Source organism: Amblyraja radiata, chromosome 4 (genome assembly GCF_010909765.2).
Source record: "Amblyraja radiata isolate CabotCenter1 chromosome 4, sAmbRad1.1.pri, whole genome shotgun sequence".
NCBI lineage: Eukaryota > Metazoa > Chordata > Chondrichthyes > Rajiformes > Rajidae > Amblyraja > Amblyraja radiata.
The window spans coordinates 42,639,011-42,651,452 of NC_045959.1; the positions used below are offsets into that span (position 1 = coordinate 42,639,011).

At 40.7% G+C, this 12,442-nt stretch overlaps 1 protein-coding gene across 10 annotated transcripts in view; it reads right to left on the reverse strand.

Annotated features, from left to right (window-relative positions):
• Positions 1 to 12,442, reverse strand: part of zfhx4 (zinc finger homeobox 4) — a 326,096-nt gene that overhangs the window by 215,701 nt on the left and 97,953 nt on the right. For all 10 annotated transcript variants that reach the window (XM_033019258.1, XM_033019260.1, XM_033019262.1 and 7 more), the window contains 2 exons: positions 8,328 to 10,951; positions 6,409 to 6,911 (listed from right to left, as the gene is read on the reverse strand). In XM_033019258.1, the coding sequence (XP_032875149.1) occupies positions 6,409 to 6,911; positions 8,328 to 10,905 (3,081 nt within the window). In that variant the 5' untranslated portion in view covers positions 10,906 to 10,951. The remainder of the gene's footprint in view (positions 1 to 6,408; positions 6,912 to 8,327; positions 10,952 to 12,442) is intronic.

The window sequence follows — 12,442 nt, forward strand, 5'->3', positions numbered from 1 at the left end:
AAGGGGTCACAGCTTAAGGATAAGGGGGAAATCCTTTAAAACCGAGATGAGAAGAACTTTTTTCACACAGAGAGTGGTGAATCTCTGGAACTCTCTGCCACAGAGGGTAGTCGAGGCCAGTTCATTGGCTATATTTAAGAGGGAGTTAGATGTGGCCCTTGTGGCTAAGGGGATCAGAGGGTATGGAGAGAAGGCAGATACGGGATACTGAGTTGGATGATCAGCCATGATCATATTGAATGGCGGTGCAGGCTCGAAGGGCCGAATGGCCTACTCCTGCACCTAATTTCTATGTTTCTATGTTTCTATGTTACTGAGGAATTCCCATGGATATACTAGTTTTGATAATAAAACTTCCCCAATGGATAAAAGATGGTTGCAGGAGTCAGGAAAGAGATAACAATGGGGCAGGCAATCCTAAAGATATTTGTTGCTTTTTAAAAAAAATAGTGGTGATTTTCCCGGGAAAAGTTAGGACTCTTAATGAAAATATTTAAAAATCAAGTTTCCGTAACAGGAAATTCTCATGAAGTGTTTCCAAAGAGAAATCTTGACGTAGTTTTCTCGAAAGGCCAACCCTTTTGGAATTTACGTGAAGGGAGATCCTCAAGTGGTTCTAAGGAGGAAATAAATCTGGAGTGCATTGAAGAGGAATCGTTCTCGGGGTGTGTCAGAAGGAACATTTTTGTGGGCTGTGCTGTATCAATTGGAAATCTTATGGAATGCACTGAGGAGAAAATACCCTGGATTGGGTTCACGGATATTTTTGTTACATACTCTTGGTGGAAGAGTGCTCATAATCTACTTGAGAATATTTATACTAACATGTACGTTGATTTAGAGGAGAATTTCAAGCAGTATTACTAACTGTTTTTAAAGGACAGTCAAGAGTTGACAAAAGTTTTTTAATAATACCCTGTTGTGTTTGACTGTATATTGATACAGAGATGCCCAAAATCAGCATCCACTGAATTAAAAAAGAAAACAATTACACTGACTTGCATTAAAAGCAACACAGCATTTGGTCAGGAAGTGCAAACTATTGGAATGCAAACTCTCTGTGGATGAATCCGAAGGGGATCCTTCAGAATCTGCAGTTGATGGTGTCTCCCAAGAGATTCTCTTGCTGTCATGTGTCCCTTGAATTTTATTGGGACTGTGTCAAGGGGCACAGTTATGAAGCATAATGGGCTCTTTCTGAATGTTAACCAGCAACACAAATAGATAGAGTGGGAAAGAAGGGATATGGTATGCTTGCCTTCTTACGTCGGGACATTGAATAGATGAGTCAGGAGTGCACACTGCAGCTATATGAAACTTTAATTGGGCCACCTTTGGAGGATTGCGTGCAATTCTGATTGGCCCTTTAAAGGAAGTATGTGGAGACTTTAGAGAGAGTGCAGAAGAGGTTTACCAATGTGCCGTTAGAATTAGAGAGCATTAGCTATAAGGAGAAGTTGGACAAATTTGGATTGTTTTCTCTGGAGCATTGGAGGCTGAGGGGGAGGTCTGATGGAAGTAAATAAAATTATCAGAGCATAGACAGTCAGAACCTTTTTTTTCCCAGAATGGAAACGTCAAAGACGAAAGGGCATAGATTTAAGGTGAGAGGGGCAAAGTTTAACGGAGCTGTGCTGAACAAGTTTTGTTTTATACACACAGAGAGTGGTGGTTGCCTGGAAAAATGCTTCCAGGGGTGCTGGTGAAGGAATATAACAATAATGCCATTTTGAGGCTTTTGGATGGGCACATACATATGTAGGGAATGGAGTTATATGGATCACATGTGAGCAAAGGAGATTAGTTTAACCTGGCATCATGTTCGGCCTAGACATTGTGGGTCAGACCTGGGCTGTACTGCACTATGCTCTATGAGATTCTGTCAATGTTTAGTGACTGTTATCAACATTTTAGCAATGTGATTTTGGGTAAGTTCATAGCACATTGAGAATGTATAAAGATTTGGACAATAAATAATTTTAACCATGGATAAAACCATGATTGTTGGAAATTGTCTACTTGATACAATCATCTAAGGTCACATTTCCCCCTTACACGTTTAAGAGTATCACTGAAAATGTTGTCTAGTTAAACCATCAGATTATGTAATTCACAAGTCCTCGTGAAGTTTGCTTTGAAGGATTCCCAAATATCAAGTCAAAAGGAAACTTCAAATAATGCATAGGAAGGAACTGCAGATGCTGGTTTAAACCGAAGACAGACACAAAATGCTGGAGCAACTCAGTGGGTCAGGCAGCTTTTATGGAGAGAAGGAATGGGTGATGTTTTGGGTCGAGACCCTTCTTCAGTCTGAAAGTCACGGGAAAAGGAAATTAGAGATATAGACGATGACGCTAAGAGATAAAGAACAATGAATGAAAGATATGTAAAAAGTAATGATGATAAAGTAAACAGGCCATGGTTAGCTGTTTGTTGGGTGAAAACGAGAAGTTGGTGTGACTTGGGTGGGGAAGGGATAGAGAGAGAGGGAATGCTGGGGCTACTTGAAGTTAGGGAAATCAATATTCATGCCACTGGGCTGTAAGCCACCCAAGCAAAATATGAGATGCTGTTCCTCCAATTTGCGTTTAGCCTCACTCTGACAATGGAGGAGACCTAGGACAGAAAGGTCTGTGTATGAATGGGAAGGAGAATTAAAATGTCCAGCAACCGGGAGATCAGGTAGGTTCAGGCGGGCTGTGCGTGGTGTTCCGCAAAACGATCGCCCAGTCTGTGTTTGGTCTCGCCGATGTATAAGAGTCCACATCTTGAACAATGGATACAGTAGATGAGGTTGGAGGAGGTGCAAGTGAACCTCTGCCTAGCCTGAATGGACTGTCGGGGTCCCTGGACAGAGTCAAGGGAGGAGGTATAGCGACAGGTATTGCAACTTCTGCAGTTGCAGGGGAAGGTACCGGGGGTGGTTTGGGTGGGAAGGGATGAGTTAACCAGGGAGTTGCAGTGGGAACGGTCTCTGCAGAAGGCGGAAAGGGGTGGAGATGGGAAGAAGTGACTAGTGTTGGGATGCCGTTGGAGGCGGCGAAAATTTCAGAGGATTATGTGTTGTATGCGACAGCTGATGGGGTGAAAGGTAAGGACTAGGGTGACTCTGTTTCTGTTGCGACTATGGGGAGGGGGAACAAGGGTGGAGCTGCGGGGTACCGAGGAGACACGAGTGAGGGCCACGGATAGGGGGACATGGGGTACCGTGTCTCTTCGGTACCCCGCAGCTCTGCCCTTGCTCCGCCCTTGCTCCCCCTCATCACAACACAGGCAGAGTCCTCCTAGTCCTTAACTTTCACCCCATCAGTCGTTCACTTGCACCTCCTCCAACCTCATCATGAACATTTTCGCTCAGCCCGCCTGAACCTACCTGATCTCCCGGTTGCTGGACACTTTAATTCTCCTTTCCATTCCAACACAGACCTTTCTGTCCTCAGTCTCCTCCATTGTCAGAGCGAGTCTAAACGCAAATTGGAGGAACAGCATCTCATTTTTCGCTTGGGCAGCTTACAGCCCAGTATTATGAATCTCTCCCTCTCTCACAAATTTTTGGGATGTTTAGTTAAGTTTAGAGATACAGCGCAGAAACAGGCCCTTCAGCCCACCAAGTCCCCACTGATGAACAATCCCCTTATACTAACACTATCCTACACATACTAAGGACAATTTACAATTTTACCAAGTCAATTAACCTAAAAAACCTGTACATCTTTGGAGTGTGGGAGGAAACCGGAGCCCCTGGTGAAAGCCCACGTGGTCACAGGGAGAATGGACAAACTCTGTACAGATAGCACCCGTAGTCAGGAATGAACCCAGGTCTCTGGCGCTGTTAGACAGCAACTCTACCTCTGCACCACCTTGCCGAGTATTTTAATGAGCTTATTTAGTGAGCAGCCTCTTTGAGATGTTCATGAATTTCTATCCAGGCCAGAATCTTTAAGGGGAGAATTGAATTACAATGTTTTCTTTTCAATTCAATACCTGTTGCCTTTTGAACTAGACACAATCAAACTCAGTAGGTTGAAGGGATTAACAAAGGACAGCTTTCAGCTTGCCTATATAAGGTCTGACCTGCAATCACTACTGCTGTCTGCAAGGATTCTCCCTGTCCACCCTGAGCATTATATGGGTGTTTTCACTTGGAAGAAATATTCCCTACTCAAACAGCAGCCATTCCACATCGTTGCAAGTGTAAACTTTAGACTATCACCAATGCCTTAAAGTATTATGTTCTGGTTAAATCTGAGGTCCCTAATTGCAGCTTTTATGGCACATACTTTCTGTGCACAATTATTTTGAACTGTCATTGATTCTGAATGTTTCTGCTGAGAATTTAAAAAAACATTTGTGAAAAATTCCATTTTCCATTTCCATTCATTCCCGAGGACCTTGCTTAAAACCTAGCACTGCAATATCAGTCTACTGTGGCTCGGTATTTTTGAAAAAAATCATATGTCATATAATTGGCATGATGGTTATGCCTTCTGGGTTTAGCTTGTCAAGATTCCTCTTGCCACAACACTCGGAAAATAATAGCAGAATCAATAAAATGGATGAGATATTTGCAGCTGTTGTGTGTCAATAAACCTGCAATAACTCTTTAGTTTGTGCTGACCAGACATGATTCTAAAACCTTCTCAGCAACATTAAACATGCTGATTTGTAAAGAGAGCAAGCACCTTCATGAAAACTAGCAGATTTGTTATTAGTTAAAAAAACTTTCATTATGTTCAAAAATCTCCTCATATTTTAAGTCATTTTCCCCCCCATTTTGTAACCTTGTTACTTTACTAATTAAAAATAGGATTCTGTTCTCACCTTCACATCTATCAAATATTCATGGCATTCCAGCTGAATGTTAAATAAATCTTGCTATTAGTGGGTGTCCTACGTGAATACACAGATAAGATCTGAAGAATGGATTCTATAATTACTGTATATTCTCTGCATGTCAAAGATGATTAATGGTGTTGGCAAGTGCCTAATATATTCTGAATTTTAATCTTCTGCACAAAACAATTTTTCAAAATAAATTTGAATGTTGTCAATCATTTACTAAAGTTTGAAAGTTTTGTAAATCAAGACAACTCAATCAATGCTCAGCTTAAAACAAAACACCAACATTTAGCGGGAAACAAATTTCTAAGTGAAGCCTATTGACAATCATCTGATCATCTCTCTATTTTTTGTTATGTGTCATACATGAAAGACCAAACTTGCCTTCACACAACTGGTCCAACATCAAAGTTACATGCTTCCGGCTTGGCATGATTCTAAAATATCAGCGAGCTTCAGCAACATCACACTTTCAACTGAGCATTCAGTCGTCAGGAAGGTCAACTCGTGATGTCAAGTAAACATGTTGAAACAGCAATGGCCTTTCAAGTTATTAATAATTTCACGATTCTTTGGTGAATCTTGTGAGTCAGCATTCCAAAGAGCCACTTTTCTGCATAATTATTAGTGTCTTGGTCTAAGAGTTCGAAAAGCTGCAATTCGTCAGCCACACCTATCAAGTACTCCTTTTCTGAAGTATAATTAGGAATGTCCATTACTACAACCATATCCTAAATTCATCTATTAAATTTTTTGTCAAACAGTGGGACAAACATGGTTTTGTGCCCAGCTTCATTCATTGAGACTAAAAATATGTTTGGCTTCACAAACACATCCTGTTGTGAAAGAACATCCCAGAAACATACAGTGAGATCACATCCAGCCAGCATCGTGTAATCAACATCAAAAAGTGAGGAAGGGAAACAAACATGTAAAAATTAGGACTGTTATCACTAATAATGCAGTCGAATCTTCTTGTATAGATGACCTCATCTGTGAAGGGTCAATATTTTCATCCCTTAAAAATAAAGGTTCTAATACGAGACCATTTTTTTCACATTCATTGAACAAATGGTTCACTGATTTGCACCGTTATTCCTTATCATTACTGACTTCCTTTCTCGCTGCTGAGGCACACTGGTATGCTTTTTTTTTTTTTTAAACTAAATTAGCCGCATGCACAGAGCTATACATGACCAAATAATGGGAAAATAAACAAACCAAATGTGCCCTCAATAATGGTCAATTTGAAAACTTTCCAATACATACCATTTATCAACCAATTAAAAATGCACAGTCTTGGAAACAATTACCTAATTTAAAATGTATTTTAAATATAATTAAAATAATCCTATATGCTTTAGTTCCATTTCATTGTGCACATTCAGTTTGAATTTTAAGGGATGCAGCCATAATGGTCTGCATTATGCTGGCTGATTTAATTTTTCCATATAATCATTTTCAATTCTGTCATTTCGAATCACAACAAACTTAGATTCATCACAAAATATTGTTTTTTGAAGCACTAAATATTGTATGCATATAAATGATCAGATCTTGTGTTCTTACCTTGTACAGCTTGACTGCTGCCTCGTGCCTATGGTTGGTGCAATGAAGACGCAACTTATCCACACTGTTAGTATAATAGTCACAGGCATTGCATTTCAGATGCACGGGATTCCCAATAGCTACACACTTCAGCCTCCATTCATTAGGTTTGCCACCTTCTCTGATGTGGGCCACCAGCTGATACTTCTGCATGTGTTTGTCTGTCTTACAATGGAGTTGAAAGTTGGCCTTCAGCTGAGTGTTGTAGTTGCAGAGCTTACACTGGTAGACGTCTCCAATCACAGCCTTCCACTCCTCTTCAGGGAGTGAACGTTCACTGTTCACATGCAAGCTCAGGGCCTCCAGGCTGTCGGAGGTAAATCTGTTGCAAACAGCACACTGGAACAACCTCAGAGAAGGGTCATTGATGTAAGGTGAAATCTCACTGGCAGTAAGGAAGGATAGGTCATCGCCCACTAGCTGACCACTTGCAAGCCTCATTTCAGGTGGTAGCTCGCTAGTAACTGCAAAGAGAAAGGAATCAGAAGGAAACAGTTTGCTGTTAAAGTCCAAAAGCACATCCTATGAAGCAGAAACAGAAAGGAATTGCTTGAAAAAAAACCTTGAGGAGTTTGCTTTCTCTGGAGCTTAAACTATAAAAAGCTATTATAGGATTGAATGAGGATCAATTGCAATTATCCCTTTCAACTCTGAAATTCCCTCATCAGGTAACTTTAATTACTCCTATTGGGCATGATGTCATCCCTGAATTTGTATTTTTAAAGGCGTGTAAGTTGATGAATATCAAAACAAAATTGTAGCACATTTATAAGGGCCCCAATTTACTTTCACTTAACTAACTGAAGTTACAGCAAGAATCACCAGTCCTGAAAAATTCCTGGGAGCAGCTCCCTTTACTTCAGCGTTACTTTGCTGTAAGTGCCTCAGAAACTCTATTTACACAGCAATGCTTGCAGATCTAGAGTAGCTCCCAAAAATTTCCCAGGAGTGCCGAAACATTTCTATGTAAAATATTACATTAAAAAAAAATCAAAAGCATTGGTGTTAAATTCAGAATTACAGCAGCACAACAAATGCATCCAAACTATGAACCATCTCACTTAAATTTTGCACCTTCATGATCAGCATTAAAATAAGAATCTTTCAATAATGGAGATCACTAGATTCTCAGCACATTATTAATTGTGCAGATTTATCATTCTGAGAGAGACATAAAATGCTGGAGTAACTCAGCGGGACAGGCAGCATCCCTGGAGAGAAGGGATGGGTGACGTTTTGGGTCGAGAACCCTTCTTCAGACTGATTATCATCCTGAGCTGAGGTATTTGTCATTATATTTTTGCTTATTAACTACTGACATATTAAGCAGGCATTGATACAGGCCAGAGAACTTCATTTTAAAAATAATTTATTTGCCTTGACAGTTACTCAATTTCACAAAACCAATCTCAACTGAAACATAAAATCTTCAAAAGAAAGTATTTTTTAGTAAGGAGAGAACAGATTGCGAACAAAAATAAAGCAAATGACATGTTTGCACAGATATTGCACAAAGTGTAAAAACCCATCTTCCTCAGCATGAAAAGTTTTAAAGCTCAATTCTTAATTAATCTACACAGTGGTCAATCATAACAAAAGGGGCTCGTCAACATTGGGAATTACACCAAAAGTAAAGCGAGATTAAATACATGCATATATAAATTAACACGATGACCTTTCTGCCTAACAGAACATATATATTTGAATGCAATATTTTACGGTTAAGGAACACTCCTGATTACAGCTGGTGATGGAAATTCACAAGAAATATTTAATTCTAGTGGGTAAAAGATGGTTCAAAAAATGAATAGGAAATTAACAGGTTAACAAAGTGGAATGACAATTGCAAATGAAAGAAAACAATGCCAATAAGCACTGACCTAGTCCTGATGCCATAGCTGAAGCTTTTGCAGGATCAAGCTGGAATGGATTTAGCATAAATTGCGGGTCAGCTGGACCTTCCAGTTTCAGACCTGTCATGCCTATGTTTTGGGCCAGATAGTACTGGTAAAGCTCGGCCTCGGCAGGTGCCAGGCCCAAGTGCAGACTGTGCTGGATTTGTTTCATGTTCTGCTGCAAGAGCATCATGTTGTGCATGTGCTTTTCACTCGTCATGTGGATGCGAAGATTCCTCGCCACGTTGGTTTCATAATCACACACCTCGCACCGCCAGGTGGGCTTTTGTTTTGGTTTGGATGGGGATGGTGTCCCGCAGTTGCTGAGGCTAGATGTAGGTCCTGGAGCAGTGTGCACAAAGATTTGTTCTCCGCCGCCGTTCTGAAGGTTTTGAACATTGTTTAGGTGCTTGTCTGACTGCATATGAATACTGAGGTTGCCTTTGGTAGTTGTAGAGTAGTTACAAACCTCACAGCGGAAGGGTTTATAGCCACAAGTGTAACTCTCACCCCTGGCTAGCCTAGGGTGAGGTTGCCCAGTCGTACAATACACACAAGAGCTGCCAGGCTCAGGGTGTTTTTCCTTCATATGTGCCTCAAGTGTTTGTTGATATTTGTAGTGCCAGTTACATTTGGGACATTTCAATGTCTTACACGAGTTCCGTGAATGCATCATAGTCATATGGCCACCTAAAGATCGTGATGAGCCAAGGACCGTGTCACATTTGGGACACTCAACACTGCTTCCTGGTGGACTGTCACCTGCCCCTAGTGTGCACGGGTTGCAGCTGTGCTGGTGATGAGAACCAGGACTATCATCATCTCCATGGATCGAGTCATTTGGTTGAGGGGTTGTGGCATAATCTTTACCGGCACCAGCAAAGTCCTTGCCACCAATGCTATAGATATTTTCACTGCAACTATCCCTGTGTACAGGATGCTGCTTTGCCTTGTCCAAGGCATCAAAAACAGTCACCGAGGAAGATGTACCCTTTTCATTTAAATTTAGCATACTGGGCATTAAAGGAGACATAGAAATGCTTTGGTTTGAGATAGGGAAATCTTTGCTACTATTACGGTCCACTAATCCACTTGACAACAATGCCTCGTCATCATCGAGTTCATTGGAATATGTGTCGTCGTCTTCATCATCATCCATTTGCTCGATGGGCTCACTTTTGATTTGTAACTCTCCATCTGGATGCAAGACAAATGCTTCTTTTGCTCTTTCACAGTTACTCTCTTGGTCCTTGCTCCCTGACAACTGTTTTGACCCAGATGACGAGCGACTGAAGGAAGCTGAGGTAATTGGGGTGGTCAGAGCTGAACAAGACAATCCCCCCAGGTTTGCTTCAGCTTTGTGCACTGTGTTCCCGAGTGACTGATCTGATGAACCGGCAGTGCTCGCGCTTCCTTTCAAGAATGCAAGACCTGCCTGAAAAGAATCACCATTTTCTACATGAAATGCACTCCACAATCCACGGTAGGTTGGATCGGGACCTATGAGGTTTGCACTAGAAAAACGTGGATGAATAGAATTTGAATTTTTTGGTTCCAGAAAGCTTATTAGAGGTTCCTTGTCTTTGCCTATCCCCTGTATGATGGCAGAAATATATTTATTATTTAGGAGCTTCTGCTCTTCTTCATTGAGGCCCATCCGATGGTCATGCACAGCATGGGTTACAAATGACTTTACATAGCCAAAAGACAACTTGCACAAGAAACACATCAAAATAGGTTTCCTTTTCCCATCACTAACACAACCATCGAATTTGGACAAGTCCACATTGTTAGGAACATCTTTGGACACGCAGGAGTTTTTGGCCAAGCCGTCGCTGCTAAGATAATCTTTCTCACTACTATGCCGGACATCATAGACGCGGAAACTGTGCAAGACAGGACCGACTCCTGCAAATGCTGAGGTATTTGGGAAAGCCTGTTCGGCAGGAAATTGTTTCCCGAGGGATGAAGCAATATGAAAAGTGTTGATGACTTGCGGGTAGAACGACATTGGTGTAGCGGTTGCTTGCTCATTCTTTTCCCCAGCTGCTGTGAGCGAGTTCAGAAAAAGTGCCGAGGGAAAGAGCTTACTGTTCATTTCTGGCTGCACGTTCTTCCCACTGTCTTTGGAGTCCTCTATTATAAACGCCGACCCATCAGGTTGGTAAACTATCTCCCCTGTCAGATTCTCCACATCGCTATCCTCCAATTCACTTATCTCGCTGTCATTGTCATCCTTCAGAAGAGGAAGACGGGCATTCGGGCAGTGATGCTCCATGTATTTCTGTAAACTTAAGAAAGAAGTGGCACATTCGTTGCAAGGGATCTCTTTCGCTGAGGTAACCTGAGTGGTGGCAGCATTCTCCACGCCGAAATCCAACAAGCTTTTGCTTCTGTGCTCGTCTGTTCTCAGGTTGTCATCCGTGGCGCTACTTTTCCTGTCAGCCTCCATCCCTGCAACTTTCTCTGGCACCTCATTATCAACTTGTGTCGTTCCACATAGCTTTGAAGTGTTATGCCCATTTTCCTGCCTAGCGATAGTAGGGGAGTCACAGGTTTCCATGGCAATTGCTACATGGGAATCTCATTTCATCCAGCCTGTCAGGGACCTGAATAAACAAAAAAATAAGTTGAGAGAAACCATTTTATTAAATAATATTATTCTCCAATAGCTCATCCCTAGTTTACAGACTATAGAAATTTGATATCTAGTACAAGGTGGACCAATCCAATTTGAAATATGGATCTAAACACATTAGCCTTTAACATTTTACTGAAGCAATACGTTAAAAATTGTTACATTATTTATTTCTCCCCTTAAAGTACATACACAATATTTAATTTATTGATGTTTTATATTCTGTAGTCACCTATATAATATTTCTTCAATATAAAACTTTTAATTAACTAGTCTATCATACACCAAAAAAACAATTTCCTATAAAATCATACTGTCACAGTACTGATGCATTTGTAATGATCTGGAGCTTCAAGAGCAGTAATCACTCACACAAATAACATGGCAACACATCCAAAATACTTCACTTTTCAATACAGGCAGCTCCATAATAAAACAAGAGTCTTAATCCATAATCCACAAGCAAGTCATAATGTATATCCCAACAATGTGCAAAGATCAAAATCAAGCTATAATGTGGGTTTTTGTTCCAACAGGCATATGTAATTGTTGAAAAATACAAGACAATTTTATGCTGTCACCATCTTCCCTACATGTTAGCTAAATGCTAATGCATTCATTTGCAAAAGTACAGCCCTAACAATGTTCTCCTTAAAAATACACATGAAGAAAACACCTAGAACTGATAGGTTACCTCTCTTCACTAAATGCTTTCAAAAGGCTTTCAGATGGTAAAGTTGCGGTGGGCTTTTTATTTTCCTTTTACGCACACAGACTTTCAGTGAATTTGTCAGCGAAAACACGAGAGAAAAGCAAATTATTATAATGCCAACAGGAAAAAAAAGACTGAGCTCTTCTTTGCTTCACATTTGACCAAATAAATCAGCTTACTTCAAATTTTCCTTCTGTGAGAGCTCTCAGCAGGTATCTAACAAGCCCTGATTAAGCACCAATCAGGATTCTTCCACATGCTTCAGCTACTTCAATAGGCATAGAAATAGAAATTAATATTTAGTGCATCCAGTCCTACCATCCTTGGGGAAAATCAGTGGCAGTTAATTTTTTTGTTTCCTACTGTAAAACGTAATGAACACCATTTCAAATACAATTTTGATGTTGTCAGTCCTGGTGGGGTGCCCATCTCTCATCCACTACCTCAATCAACTTCTCTCCTATCTTTAAAGAAATCATATAAAAGCAGCGATGATGAAAATCCTTCAATCATTTTCTCAAAGCAGGTATTGGAGCCAATATATTTCCTTTAGTTGGAACACAGATGTAGTCTGTAAAGGCCCTATCACTATTTCACAGAAGGATAATGCACGGGAAGAACAGTTAAGGTAAGAAAAAAATGCTCTGGCTCTCCTTCAGCCTCATTGTCCTCATTGGACTGCAAATACTGTTGAATTAATTTCATACCTAGATCCCGAGCCTCTGGTTGTTGCAGATCTCCACATTTGCA